This window comes from Gossypium raimondii, chromosome 7 (assembly GCF_025698545.1).
Source record: "Gossypium raimondii isolate GPD5lz chromosome 7, ASM2569854v1, whole genome shotgun sequence".
In the NCBI taxonomy this organism is placed as follows: Eukaryota; Viridiplantae; Streptophyta; class Magnoliopsida; order Malvales; family Malvaceae; genus Gossypium; species Gossypium raimondii.
Window position 1 is genome coordinate 1,276,342 of NC_068571.1, and position 14,549 is coordinate 1,290,890.

A 14,549-nucleotide genomic window follows, 5' to 3' on the forward strand; every position below is an offset into this window, starting at 1 on the left:
AAGGAGAACATGGTGGAAGACCCGAACCAATACTTGAATCGGTTCTTACAACTCTATGACACCTTCAAGTACAACGGGGCATATAATGATGCTATGAGTCTTCGATTATTTCCATTTTATATGTGTGGCAACGCGGCCGATTGGTTAGACTCATTAGAACCAGGTTCCATTACTACGTGGAACAATCTAGTAGAAAAAATTCTTTATAAACTTTTCTTGATAAGTAGAACCATACAATTCAGGGGAGAAATCACCAACTTTAACCAATACGAATGTGAGACCTTGTACGAGGAGTGGGAGCGTTTCAAGACAATGATGGGGAAGTGCCCACACCATAGACTGCAAGCGTGGCTCTAAATACAAATTTTCTGTAACGGTGTTGATGGACACATTAAATCTAGCTTAGATGAAGCATCTGGCAGATCTCTCATGTTTCATACGTACAAACGAGCCTACAAAATCATAAAAGATATGACTATGAACTTGTACATATGGCCCAATGAGAGGTTTACGTACAAATTATGAGGACGAAGAAAAGGTGAACAAAGAAAACGACGATGATTGATTCCAACAAATCTTAGAGAAGCTCAATTGTTTGGAGACGCTTGTCAAGCCGATAAGAACGGAGCCAAATTATGAGGACCGACCAGAAGAAGCAAGTTATGTAGCTAATAGGGGTCGATATCCCTATTCAAATACCTATAATCTTGGTTTGATAGATCATGTGAACCTCAAGTGGAGAGGAAACCAAGCTACATGTGGATGACTCAAATCCAGAATAGATAATCTTTACGACCAAATGAGCCAGTTAATGTTGATGCTTCAAAAACAAAGTGGTCAGGGTCTCCCCAGTAAGACGGAGAATAATCCTCGGAGAGATGGAAAGGAACACATAAAGGCGATCACATTGCTATCGGGTAAGGAATTGAAGTCTCGCCAAGCAGGCCCATCCATGAAGAGGAAGTGATTCCAGAAGACGTCGATGAATACACGGGGGAGGAAGAAGCCAAGGATTAAGAGCCAATCGAAGAGGTAAACGAACCGGTGCCTGATCTAGTAGTCTCAACTCAAAGCACAAAGACAACACCATTCACGACAAGACTAGAAGACAAGCAAAAAAGGGATGAGAATGATTTGTTATGTTTTCTGAATTTATTTAAATCCCTCAATGTCAAACTACCGCTTTTAGAGCTTATCAATAAAATTCCAAAATATGCCAAGTACCTAAAAGAAATTATGAAACAACATAGGAAAATGAAAAAAGGCGAGCAAATTGACATTGATGCTTCGCATAACGTGCTAATCGCAAATAAGATACCCCAAGATTAAAAGATCCAGGTAGTTTCGCAATTCCAATAGAGATAGGGGATTGACACTTTAGTAAGGCCCTCTACGATTTAGGGGCTAGCATAAATTTAATACCCCTTTTGATCAATCGGAACCTCAGGCTCGGGGATCTCAAGAACATCTCAATAATGCTACAACTTATCGATAGATCTTTAGTGCACCCGAAAGGTGTACTTGAGGATGTATTAGTTAAGGTAGGGATTCATAATCTTCATAAAATTTTTAGTCCTTGACTTTAAGGAAAATTGGGAAATCCCAATTCTGTTGGGTAGGCCCTTTTTGGCCACTTTTAAATCGACTATCGATCTCGAGCAAAACAAGGTTATTATAAAAATCGATGACAAAATAGAAGCTTTCAAATGCAACCTCAATTCCCAAAGTGAGGGATCAATAGGGGATGAATGTTATGCCTTATTCAATTTAACCTATAACAGCCTCAATCGAGGACATCTCTTCAGTTGTGTTCGTGTAAGAAACCAAATTATGAAGGAATGTGATAAATGGCAAGATCCCAGAAGAAGTGGAATCAATTGGAAGGGCAATGATGGTTGTGAACGACGATTGAAGTCAATTGTGAAGTTTAGAAAATTGTCGGACACGTTCAGTAGCACGACATAGTATTAACCATTGAACTTTAATAAACCTGTAATGTAACACACCTAACCTAATTCGATTGTCGGACCCGAGCTACAAGATGTTACAACAGTTAACAACATATATCATCCAAGAATTCAACTTAAATATAAAATTAAAGCATCAAGCATTCAACCACATCATTGTAATATGATTTACAACCAAAACCGAGCCTTAATTGAGCTTACGAAGCTTTTAAACCAACTCGAAAACAAATCAAGACTAATTTGAAACTTTTATGAAATAATAAGTAAAAAGTAAAAACATGGGTCACATAGTAGGGTGGCCAGGCCATGTGATAGGCTGATGCCCTATGATGCTAGAAGACATGGTTGTATGTCTAAGCCGTGGAACAAACTAAAGCCATGTAAGACTGGGTCACATGGTTATGTTGCCAGGCCGTGTAACAAACTGTACGTAGTTGTGTGGACCAATGAGCACCTAAATTAAATAGACCACATAGCCATGCCATATGCCCATGTATGGCACACTATCTTGTGGCAGACCGTGTATTAGACTGTGTGCACCTAAAATACCTTTTAAACCAAGCAACAACATCCTAGGTTCACTTAAGTCACAAGTAACCATTTAACCATTAATCAACCTGATAAAAAACATAAAAATATATTCCAAAACCACACCTTAAAACATCCATCGTAAGTGCCTAACCAATATGCCACACTTGGCACCTCAATTGAACCATTTACAATCACACATTCATTATCATTCATACTAAAAATCACATACGAAAACATTTTCACATTATCATCATTTCAAATACCAAAACATAGCATTTATAAACACTTACCATAACCTTACCTTATGGACCACATAACCTAACTTAACCAATTCAAAATCTACTTCACCCGAAGTGTTACGTAGGAGCTCAAACATATAACATCTAATGTATTTACATGCCATACCTATCCATTCCATAGTACCTTATAACCTATAGAGCAAGATCAAAGAATTTCATATAAATAGACTTTCATATCCATAAAGCTACCAACTTAGCCAAAATACCAGTTTAACATTCATGTACTATTTCAACCCACAACTTGCATATATGTACATTTGTAACCAAAACACCTATTTACATGCCATTTATACCCTATTCCAAAATGGATAAAAATCTACCAAAAGAGTTGACAGATAGTGTAATTCTCCAAAGACGATCCAATTGATAACACGAATCCGACAATCTACAAGGAAGAAAATGAAACAAGTTAAGCTTACTTAAAGCTTAGTAAGTTCGTATAAAATTTAAGCACAATGTACGTGGCATTTCATAATTCACTTAATGCAAATAACATACATGCTTATCATTCCGTAATCACCTTATACCTTTCACAACATAACCAAATAGGTTAGTACATCATTCCATACTATCTATTAACATGATATGCACATGAACCATAAATATATCACCGGTACAAAGTACCTAATAATATGGTCACTAATACATAATGCTTGATAAACCCTAATAACATGTCATTTGTATCTTAATCATTCACTAAGCTCACACGGGCCTTAACTAAATTCTCATACTCCTTCCATCATTATAACACCACACTGAGGACTATTTAGCAATTTTCCCTAAACTTTTACCTTTTATTCACTTTAGTCCTTAAATTGAAACTTATTTTTAAAAAAAAATTAAGCCCAAAACCCTTAGGCTGAATTCACCTTTACTCTTTTACAACCCATAATTAATGAAATTTTACAAGAATTTCATGCTAAATTCAATATTTTATTATTTCAGTCCCTAAATTTGAAACTATTCAAAATCACTTTACAAAATAGTCTTATTTCAAAATCAAGCTTCGAACTAAAGAATTAACATCTAAAAAGCTTCAAGAACATCAATGGTAATTTTTTAAAACTTTGAAAGTATTTCAAAATAGACCCTAGGCTAGCTAGATTAAACTACAACAACCTAAATGACATAAAATTTATGAAAAACGGATTAGAAATTCACTTACATGCATTTGGCCAAAGCTTAAGCTTTATCCATGGTGTTTTTATGTTTGGTTTTTCGATGGAAGAACAAATAAAGAAGACGAAAACTTGTTTTACTTGTTTTAACTTTTGTTTAATTTAAAATTAATATTATAAAACACATAAATTTAATTCAATTTCCTCCACAAACCGTCCAATAACCTTAAAAAGGGTATAATTACCATTTAGATCCTTAAACAAACATTAAATACACATTTTAACTAATAGCAATCAATAGAGACTAAGTTTTACACCTTTTACGATTTAGACTTATTTCCTTAATTAACTAGCCAAACGTCAAAGTTTACCAAACCAAACTTCAATATGACACTCTTTCAACTTTACTTGACTTTGCATTGAGCCCAAAAAAATTTCTTTTCAATCAATTCGCATCTATCCAGGCTCCATAAATCAGGTCTGGAACCCTCTCCTAAAGTTGCTCGCAGACATCTCTCCAATTAGTTGCGACAACTGACCCAATCACTATCGGCCCATCCACCGGTAACCCTAGTTGTAACTACACATCCTTGAGTGTGATAGTAAGATGGAATGTGTGCATCTCGGGTCTCCATCTTTCCTCCAACGCGCTTATAAGTATGGGGTCCAATTTACACCATCTACCCATACATGCCATATGCAAAAATCTCGCATCTCTCAAGTATGGTCCGATTAAAGACGGGGGGTTAAAATTTCGTTGAAATAGCCGTTGGGGGGGGGGACATTATAATTTGACCGTTGGGGTGCGGGGTAGGCATTGTGGAAAACACTCATTTTCGTTCTCTCTCTCTCTCCAAATTTGGCCTAATTCAATAAATTTTAGAAAAACTAGTCTAATCAAGTAATTTTCCAAACATACCGGCATTTATGGGTAATTCTCCCTTGCAGCTAACATGGCTCCATCACTTAATTAATGCATGCACATGCTTTTGTGGAAGCCAATAAAGGCCCTTCTCAGTCATCAGTGTTTTTCGGAATTTCCTTAACATATATATCAAATAAAGTATTATTTGGAGAAATAGATAAAAGTGGGGTAAGCAATCGACCACCTCCTCATGTTTTCTTTTCTGCTTAAATAACATAAAGTGGAGCAATCGACCTCTGCTTAAATGAAAAATAGCATAATATCAAGCATGATTTTCATATAATATTAATAAAATAATATTACAAAACAACAAAATAAATTAAAATAAACCCTCCCGTTAAACGCATCTAGGAAACAACCAAGAAAAATTGTTCATCTCGTGCTTATGCAAAGCCAAACCAATTTCAACCCCCCCGCTCCCATCTCTACTTTCTGCCATGGAAATAGCTCCACTCTTATCAATGGAAACAATTACCACCTTATGGGGTTTGCCCCATCCAAAATCTGTTCCATAAACACCAAATCGAGGCGACCCTGCAACAGATATAATTTGAAGCTTTGACTCGGATGCTTCTTTAAGAACATCGAAACAATCTGATAGAATCTTTTCCATTCCTTCAAGAACCCATCTCTCCATTAAAGCTTTAACCATCCCACTTGCTTTCTGAACAGCAAACACAAACCCGTTTTCATCAAGGAAATCCCTTGCTTTCGCCACTTCAAATTTAGGTCTATTACAGTTTCCGAAATAGTTTTGTGAGACAGGAGGGTTTAATCGTGGCCTGCAATCAGCTGTGAATGCGAAAGCAACTTTTCTATCTCCATCTCCTCCTCTAGCTTTCACCATGCAAGTTGTTACATAAGCAAACGAAAGAACAAAAGTTGATAGATGCACTTCTTTCCCACTATCTGATAGTTTAGGTAACACCCTTTCCCTTAACTTTTTGAAATCTTCACGAGTAATCTCAAACGTTGCTCGAACTAGATCTGATGCTGCTCCTCCTCCTGCACTTGTCGTGATTTTCAGGCTTTTCTTACTTGTATCTGAATCTGACCCGCTACTAGCTAGCCACTGGTTCAAATATAACATGTCAAGTCCATCAGGACCTTTGACAACAGACCTGTCGAAAAATGGTGTTAGCTCAGGTGGCAAGGGTGAGTTCTCTTCGTTGCCTTGCTTGCATATATAAGCCCAAGATTTGATGAACATGGTTGTGGTTTGGCCATCAAGAACTGCATGGTGAGCTGTGATTCCTATGCAGAACCCCTTATTTGGGAAAAGGGTTAGTTGCACAGCTATAGCTGATGACGAAACATCTGAAGTTACGAGGTCAGGTTTGAGAGGATGCAACTCAGAAGCGTCATAGACCCCATCGCTGGAGAGGATGTTAAAGTCGGCATCGGAGTGGGCAACTATGAGGGAAACTCCATCGTTTGGAGTGTATAAAATGATGGGTTTAGGTTCGTTTGGTGGCCACTTGAGATTGCCAGCGAGGGGGAGGTAATGGTCGAGTGTGAGAGAAAGAGAGCGCTTGAGTTTTGGGAGGATAACTGAGTTGAAACAGGCAGGGGTTAACTCGTCGAGTTGGTAAAAGAAGAGGCGCTCAACAGGAGGAAGCTTGAACCAGAATATGTCGCAGAAAGTGAGTGGAAGACGGAATTCAGTCGTTGATTCTGGTGAGTTAGAGGTTGGGGCAACTTGGGTCACCTCAAGAATTTCCATTCTGTTTCGTTGATTATGAAAAACCATATCCATCAACAAAATAAATTTATAATCCTTTAAATGTGTTCATGATTGTTCGAGTATTCGTTTAGGGTCAAGACAAGTAACTTTATCAGAAGGATTGTGGTCGAATTTTGGTTCCTCATTTCAATTATAAATCCGATTTTAATTAATAAATTATTATAAAATTATAAAAATAAAAAAAATTGTAAAATAGTCTAAGTGATCATGCATTTGGAAACTATTTTTAACTTTTTGAAAATCGAATTTATTACGACCAGCAGGTATAAATCCATAAAGTAAAATAAATAATAAAAACTCAAAATTTAAAACTAAAGTCCCATGGGTTCCTTAAATTACAACCCAAATAATCAATAATAATTAAATCATAAAATGTAAATTGAAAACCATGAAGTCTAAAAAATATTGTGGTCATTGCAGAGTCCTCCGTCGCATCGATCTGTCTAAGTCTGGGGATTACCTGTGCACATTAAACAAAAAAGGGTGAGTTTATGTAAACTCAGTATGTAATCCCGCAGAAATAAACAAAAAATCAGTATTCATAGTGCACAGTGCATAGTTGAACAGTCTTAGGCCTAAGCCCTTTGCAGTATCAGTGACAATTTGGGCCTTAGCCCATCTCAGTACAGTGTCAAAAATTCAGTAGGGCTTTAGCCTATCACATATCAGTAGCAGTAACAGTTATGCAGTAGCAAAATCCTACCCATCCAGCCTCTACATACCTTCTCCGTCCAACCCTACACTCCATGTAGGAATATAATCAACCCACCCATCCCTACACTCCAAGTAGTACCGAATGCGGCACAAAACAGTAGTTTGCAGCTGAGCTGCCAGTAAACTAGGCTTAAAGCCTTTCAGTACACTACCTCCGAATGACAACCCCAACCCGATGTAATGCAACATACAATGGATGATATGCTATTATGCAATTTCAGTACATATATTCGGTTCATATATGAACATGCTCAATACAGATATCATTCAATCAATTTCAAACATTTAGGAGTCTAAGTAGCGCTTACCGACCTTACAATAGGTTCACAGTCGACTTAGGCGACCCGTGCAACCTTGGAAACATTTCGATAAAAATAGGCCCACAAGCCTGTGTGTGCCTGTGTGGCCCACTCGACCCAAATTGGCCTTAGCCATGTGATCCATTTTTAATGTAACCCATGCTAGCTAAATATTCATATATGTTTTTACTATTTACTTATATGTTCATTAAAAGCTATCTACTTGAGTCATTGTCACTAAATTATTTATATCTTGAGCTACAAAATTCCAAATTAAGATCCGCTTAATGTGTTCAAAACTAGACTTAAATACCTTTCTACCATAAAATTTTCAGATTTTATAGTTTATCAAATAAGTAAAGTAAAATCTTCAAATCTATCCTGATTCTGCTGTTTGACTGCTTCAACATTTCCTTACTAAAAATTATTTATCTCTTAGTACAAAATTCAGATGATGTTTCTGTTTGTTTCTCTTGAAAATAGACTCGTTAAGGATTCAAACATATAAATTTAAGCCCCTAATTAAGTTTTTACAATTTTTTATGATTTTTCCAAAATCAAAACAGGGGAACCCGAACCCATTCTGACCTTGTCTTGCAAAATTCATTATATTTCATAACTTACAATTTCATTGCTTACACTGTTTCTTTCATGAAAAACTAGGCTTAATAAAATTTAATTTTGTATTTAATTCAGCCTCTAACTCAATTTCCACTATTTTTGATGATTTTTCAAAGTTAGACTACTACTGCTGTCCAAAACTATTTTAGTGGAGAATGTTGATTTCCAAGTTTATAACTGCCTTATTTCCTTTCTCTACAATTTTTCGCATCATTTTCTCTTATTTCTCTTATTTCTCGATAGCAAGCAATTTTGGGTTTTTGCTTAATCCCATTTTTAATATTTCGGGTACACACCTGTATCATTTTCGCTACTTACACAATCCTGAGATCACCAAAAACCTTCTAACTTCGCACAATTCCACCACTAATCAATACGAGGGAGATAGCAACCGAAACGATTCGCTACTGTAAAAATAGCCATTCCTCATTAATGAAGAGTTCAACAAAGTTAAGAACGAATTCAAAGCCAAAACCACTTGCCCAAATAACACAAGAAAACGCATACCCTATACGCTTACCAAACGATCACCACTTCGAGTCAAATCGACAAGTGTTAATTCCAGCCTCACGATCGACTCCTAAACAGTTAACAAAATACCCCTTAATCCCTTTTCCAGAGTAACATTTGAGTTTAATAAAACGAAAATTTACTAGACAACACAATTGCACGCTTGCACAAAGGGAAAAAGATGAAGAAAGACAACGAAAACGGATGAGGAATTCAAAGGAAATTCAACAGCAAGGATTTATTATTTAGAAAAAAAAAAGGAAAACCAAAAACTGAGAGTAGGGGAGAAGAGAGAAAACGTCAGAAAGGTGGAGAAGAGTCCGAAATTTTGAAAAAAAAACTAAACAAAAAGATAATGCCTAAAAATCTAGTAACTAATCTCCTTAATTCTCTCCCTAACCTCCCACAACAATTCCACTCGAAATTTCAATTTGACTAGGACTCCACCATGCCACATGGCCAAGCAACAAAAAATAATTCCCTTGCTCGCGTAGGGACTTGAACTCCAGACCTCTAACAAGCTAACTCCTTACCATTCGAACTAACAAGCTCATTCTAATATATTTTTACCAACTTTTAACTATAAGCCTACTGACCAGAGATAATGCTTTATTCATAAAAATACCAAAATTTTCCCAAGTCAAGGCTTGAACTTGGGACCTCATACACACACATAGAACACTTAACCACTGAAGCAGATACACAGTTGTGTCACCCCTTCGCAAGAACAAAAATAAAAATTCTAGGGCATTACAGGCTCACATGGCCAAGTGGCATGCCCATTTCTCAGGCTGTGTGGCGTATGAGATAGGGCACATGCCCGTGTCCTTAACCCGTGTAAGTCTCTGACTTGCAACTTAATTAAGTGCAGGAGTCACACGGCCAAGTCACACGCCCGTGTGCCAGGCCGTGTGAAAAATACTGAGCATTCTGTTTTAAATTTTAAGATGCAGGGGACACACGGCTAGAACACACGCCCATGTGCTAGGCCGTGTGTCACACATAGCTGAGACACACGCCCGTGTCTCTGCCTGTGTGGACAAGATAGGGTCATTTTCAAGCTTTATTTCTCACCCATTTGATCATTCACCTACACAAACATTTTAACACATCCAAAAGCCAATCCAAAAAATTTAAAATCATGCAAAACTCAAGTCACATACATATCATAGCACTTCATAAATCCATGTTTGTGAATTTATCTATTTGACCACATTTATTTAATATCATACTAATGTTCATAAACCAAATTAAGCATTTATACCAAACATGAAATTAACTCATATGTTAATAAACCAAAACACATTCATCACAAGCCATTCCAATGGCTATTTACAACCAAAATATTTGTATGCCAATTTTGGCAAACCAAACCTATACATGCCATTATATCCAAAAATAATTTCATAATTATACTGAAGTGAACCGATGGATAGTATGAGTGATCTCTGCCAAGCTTCCAACCCAATGAGCTTCTGAGTACTATAAAACAAAGGAAATAAAACCGAGTAAGCACTTTATGCTTAGTAAGTTCTTATAATGGGAAATAAACTTACCATTCATTTGTACATTAAGTAAACATACACATGCATTCCAAACAACTTGGCCATAGCCTAAGCACACAATCTCATCAAATATGTTAGTTATTCATTTCATATAAATATCAATAACGAAGATGAACTCATCCAATACCAAGTTCTATGCATTTCATGTTTTTTTCAGATATTGATTTCATTTTGATTTTCACTTGTCTTCATGTTAGAATATCACCCGTTGAATCATTTGAAATCTCGATGGATACGAAGGTAGTACACATAAAGTGTACAAATCAGAAATCTGTCAATTCATGTCCGGGAGTACTCATTAGAGCACTTAAACAAAAAGCTCTCTCTCTCAAACACTATAACATGAAGCTCATTGAGCCATGTAACGGGAAGCTTATCCGGACAATATAATGGGAAGACCACAAAAATCCTATAACGAGTAGCTCCGAAGAGCACTTAACGGAAAGCTTTGAAGAGAACTTAATCAGAAAGCATCGGATAGCCATATAACGGGAAGTTCAAGCGAGCACTAATGGGAAGCTCCGAAGAGCACTTTAACAGGAGGTTCACAAAGAACCTATAAACAGAATGCCCATAAGAGTGTGCGTGTGTCTACAACATATGCAAAACACAACCAGTCAGGATGCTCCGAAGAGCATTTACGGGAAGCTCGCAAGAACACTATAATGGGAAGCTTGAGAGGGCTTGTAATGGGACGCTCTATCGAGTTACGGTACGTTTGCAACATATGCAGGAACATTTCTATTTTGGGAAACACAACCCTGTATCCAATCGAGTTTCATTCATTTTATCAGAACTTATTCATTTATTTGAAATTGTCAGATATGAGGTAAATTATATACACATACATGAAATTTATACAATTTACATATTCAACATTAAATTTTAATAATATAAATATACACAATTTAGTTACGCAAACTTACCTCGACAATTGTTCGTGAGTTGAAATCTACTAATCCGATACTTTTTCTTTACCACGATCTAGCTCCGTATTTGGTCTATCCGGATCTATATGAGTAAATTTAACATCAATTTAATACAATTTACATTCAATTCTATCCAAGTCACATCTTAGACCAAATTACTATATTGCCCCTATACTTTTACTAAATGACGATTTTGTCCTTAGGCTCGTAAAATAAAATTCATGCAATTTAACCCTTATTCCAAGCCTATCCAAATTTTATATGTAACTATAACAGCACATATTTTTCACAAAAATTAGAATTTTCCACAAATTTAGCATTTTCACAATTTAACCCCCTAATTCATGATTTCATCCAAAATTCCTTAATAAAATACATTTAAATATCCACCAAGATCTCAATTTCATGATCTAATAACTAAAAGCATATGAATTCATCAATGGTAACTTCCAAAAATTTCAACAAAATCCAAAAACTAATGAAATAGAAAGTTGGACCTAGTTGTAAAAGTCCAAAAATATAAAAATTTCAAGGAAAAAGCAAGAATTAAACTTACATGAAGCTAAAATATGAAACACCAGCTTAAACCCTCTTCAATGGCTGTTTTTGATAAAAAAAATGATGAAGAAAATGTCTAGAAACTATTAGAATCACATTTGGCCATATAAACTTTATTTTAATTCCAATTTTGCCCTTAATCACATAAAATCTTTGATTTTTTTTTTCAGGCTAGGCAACCTCTGCCATTTAAAATGGGTCAATTTTCCCTTTCAGTCCTCCCTTATTTAAATTTAAGCTATTTAATCACTTTAGCAAGTTTTGCATCTTTTTAATTTAATCCTTTTTAATTAATTAACTACCAAAACGTTAAAATTTTCTAACAAAATTTAATACTATCTTAATGACACTCGTTAAATATTTATAAAAATATTTAAAGTTCGGTTTATAAAATCGAGGTCTCGATACCTCATTTTCTAAATCAATTAATTTAAAAAATCCTTATAAACACAAATTTACTAATTTAAATTTTTTTCAAAAACCACATTTGGCTCGTAAATATTAAATAATACAATTTATGAGTTCATTTTCTGGATTTGGTGGTCTTGAACCACTATTTCCGACATCACTAAAAATTGGGCTATTACAATCATATCTACCAGTCCAGCTTTCATCTTACTAGAGGCATCACCATGAGTGTTTTTATATCATATTATGCCATGGGTCTCAGCCACATGGACTTACACATTCTCATGTGGTGATCTACCAGTCCAACTTTCATCTTACTAGAGGCATCACCATGAGTGTCTTTATATTATATTATGCCAAGGGTCTCAACCACATAGCCTTACACTTATTTTTGTATCATAATCTGCCAATCTGGTTAGCAATATGACTGTCTTATAAGAGCTATCATAAAGGGATATTTTAATCATCATTCTCTTACTCAAATTTATTCACATACCTGACTGGTTCGTACTTTCCTATTCCAAGTTTTACCAACATACATATCATTCAATTTTTTATTCATACAGTACTTCATACATATCATATTCACACATATAACATATTTACTATAAAAATGTTTTTTAATATTATTGAAAATAGTGGTTTCGGGACCACAAATCTAACGAGTAAATTCATATAATTAGCATTTAAATTATATGAGTCAATATTAATTTTTATATTGAATTTTTATTTAATGGATTTTAACTAATTAAATTAAAAGTTAGTATAGGCGATTCGGTTCAAAAGTCGAGTGGTTTATGAAAATGAGGTATTGGGACCCCATTTCCGTAATTTAAGGTCGTAAGTATTTTTATTAAATATTGACAGAGCTGTATTATATGTGAATTGAATTTTGCCCCGAAAATTTTGATTATTTATTGCTTAATTAAGGTAAAAGGATTAAATTGTAAAAGAGGTAAAAATTAATCGCTATAGATTTAAAATAGTAAAGTGACAAAAATTGTGATTAAACCATGGTCAAAAAGTCCAAGCAGTGGTGGATTTCAACCATTCCACTAACTTTTGGGTGATTTATTAATTTAGTCTTAATTAGTTTAAGGTTACATTGTAAATAAGTCTGTTTAATTGAAATTTAATATAATTGAAGGACCAGTTGTGTAATTAGACCCTCCTTAAATGACCTAATAATAGAAATGATGTGGAATTCTCTAGCTTGTTGTAAATTGCAATTAAATCCTAATTAAATAAGGATATATCACTACACCAAAACAGGCTTTTAGCAGCATTTTTAGTGGCGTTTGGACAAAAAAACGCCGCTAAAGATCGAGCATTAGCGGCGCTTTTAGGAAAGCGCTGCTAAAAATGAGCATTAGGGGCATTTTTTGGAAAAACGTCGCAAAAAACCTAAGCCCAATGCATCGTTTTCTAACCTTTCGGGGCTTTAGCGGCGTTTTTTAAAAAGCGCTGCTATTGCTTAGAGCTTTAGCGGCATTTTTAAAAAAGCGCCGCTAATGCGCAGGCTTTTAGCGGCAGTTTTAAAAAAGCGCCGCTAATGCTCAGGATTTAGCTGCGTTTTTGAAAATGTGCCGCAAAAGCATTTTATCTGTCTATTTACTATTTAATTTGTTTATTTATATTAATTAAAATTCAATTTATTTTTAATTGAATATTTGTTAAAAATGGATAAATTTGAAATAATGACACGTAGAAAAATAAAAAACATAGAAAATATTTGTTAAAAATGGAAAAATTAAAATACTATTATTTAAAATAATTTTAAAATTTTTGGGGGTACATGACTGATTGATTTTTAATTTATATATTAAATAATTTCATATATAATTGTAAAAGATACGATAGTATTAATTTTAAAATATTTAATTAATTATCATTATAGTTTAGGGTTTAATATATATGGTTTAGGGTATATGGTTAATTTAGGATTTAAGACCAGTTTAGGAGTTATAATTTTAAGGTTTCTAGATTATGGAACTAGGGACTATGGATTAGGGATTCTGGTTTAAGGGTTGTGATTTAGGGGTTAACAGTAAGGCGTTAGGGGTTAGGGGTTAGGGGTTAGAGATTAAGAGTTAGGGATTTAAGGTTTATAGATTCGGTATCAAGTTAAGGTTTAGGGTTTAGATTAACTAGTGCATTTTAATTTATATTAAATAAGGTTTAGGGGTTAGGGATTTGGGTTAGGGTTTAGGGTTTAGATTTATTAATATTTTTAATTTATATATTAAAGAAGGTTTAGGGTTAGGGTTAGGGTTAGAGGTTAAGAATTAGTGATTTAGGGTTTAGAATTTAAAGTTTACTTTAGATTTGTTAAATGATAAAATTTTATACAATTAATTAATG

At 34.8% G+C, this 14,549-nt stretch overlaps 1 protein-coding gene and 1 non-coding gene across 2 annotated transcripts; both read right to left on the reverse strand.

Annotated features, from left to right (window-relative positions):
* Positions 1-236: 236 nt before the first annotated feature.
* LOC128042714 (small nucleolar RNA R71) lies at positions 237-341 on the reverse strand. The gene has a single exon (XR_008198227.1). It is a non-coding gene; the product is annotated as a small nucleolar RNA R71 (small nucleolar RNA).
* Positions 342-4,996: 4,655 nt separating this feature from the next.
* Positions 4,997-6,676, reverse strand: LOC105769121 (phenolic glucoside malonyltransferase 1). The gene has a single exon (XM_052633024.1). The coding sequence runs from the start codon at positions 6,594-6,596 to the stop codon at positions 5,178-5,180; it is 1,419 nt and encodes a 472-aa protein (XP_052488984.1). The 5' UTR covers positions 6,597-6,676; the 3' UTR covers positions 4,997-5,177.
* Between the last annotated feature and the right edge of the window lie 7,873 nt (positions 6,677-14,549).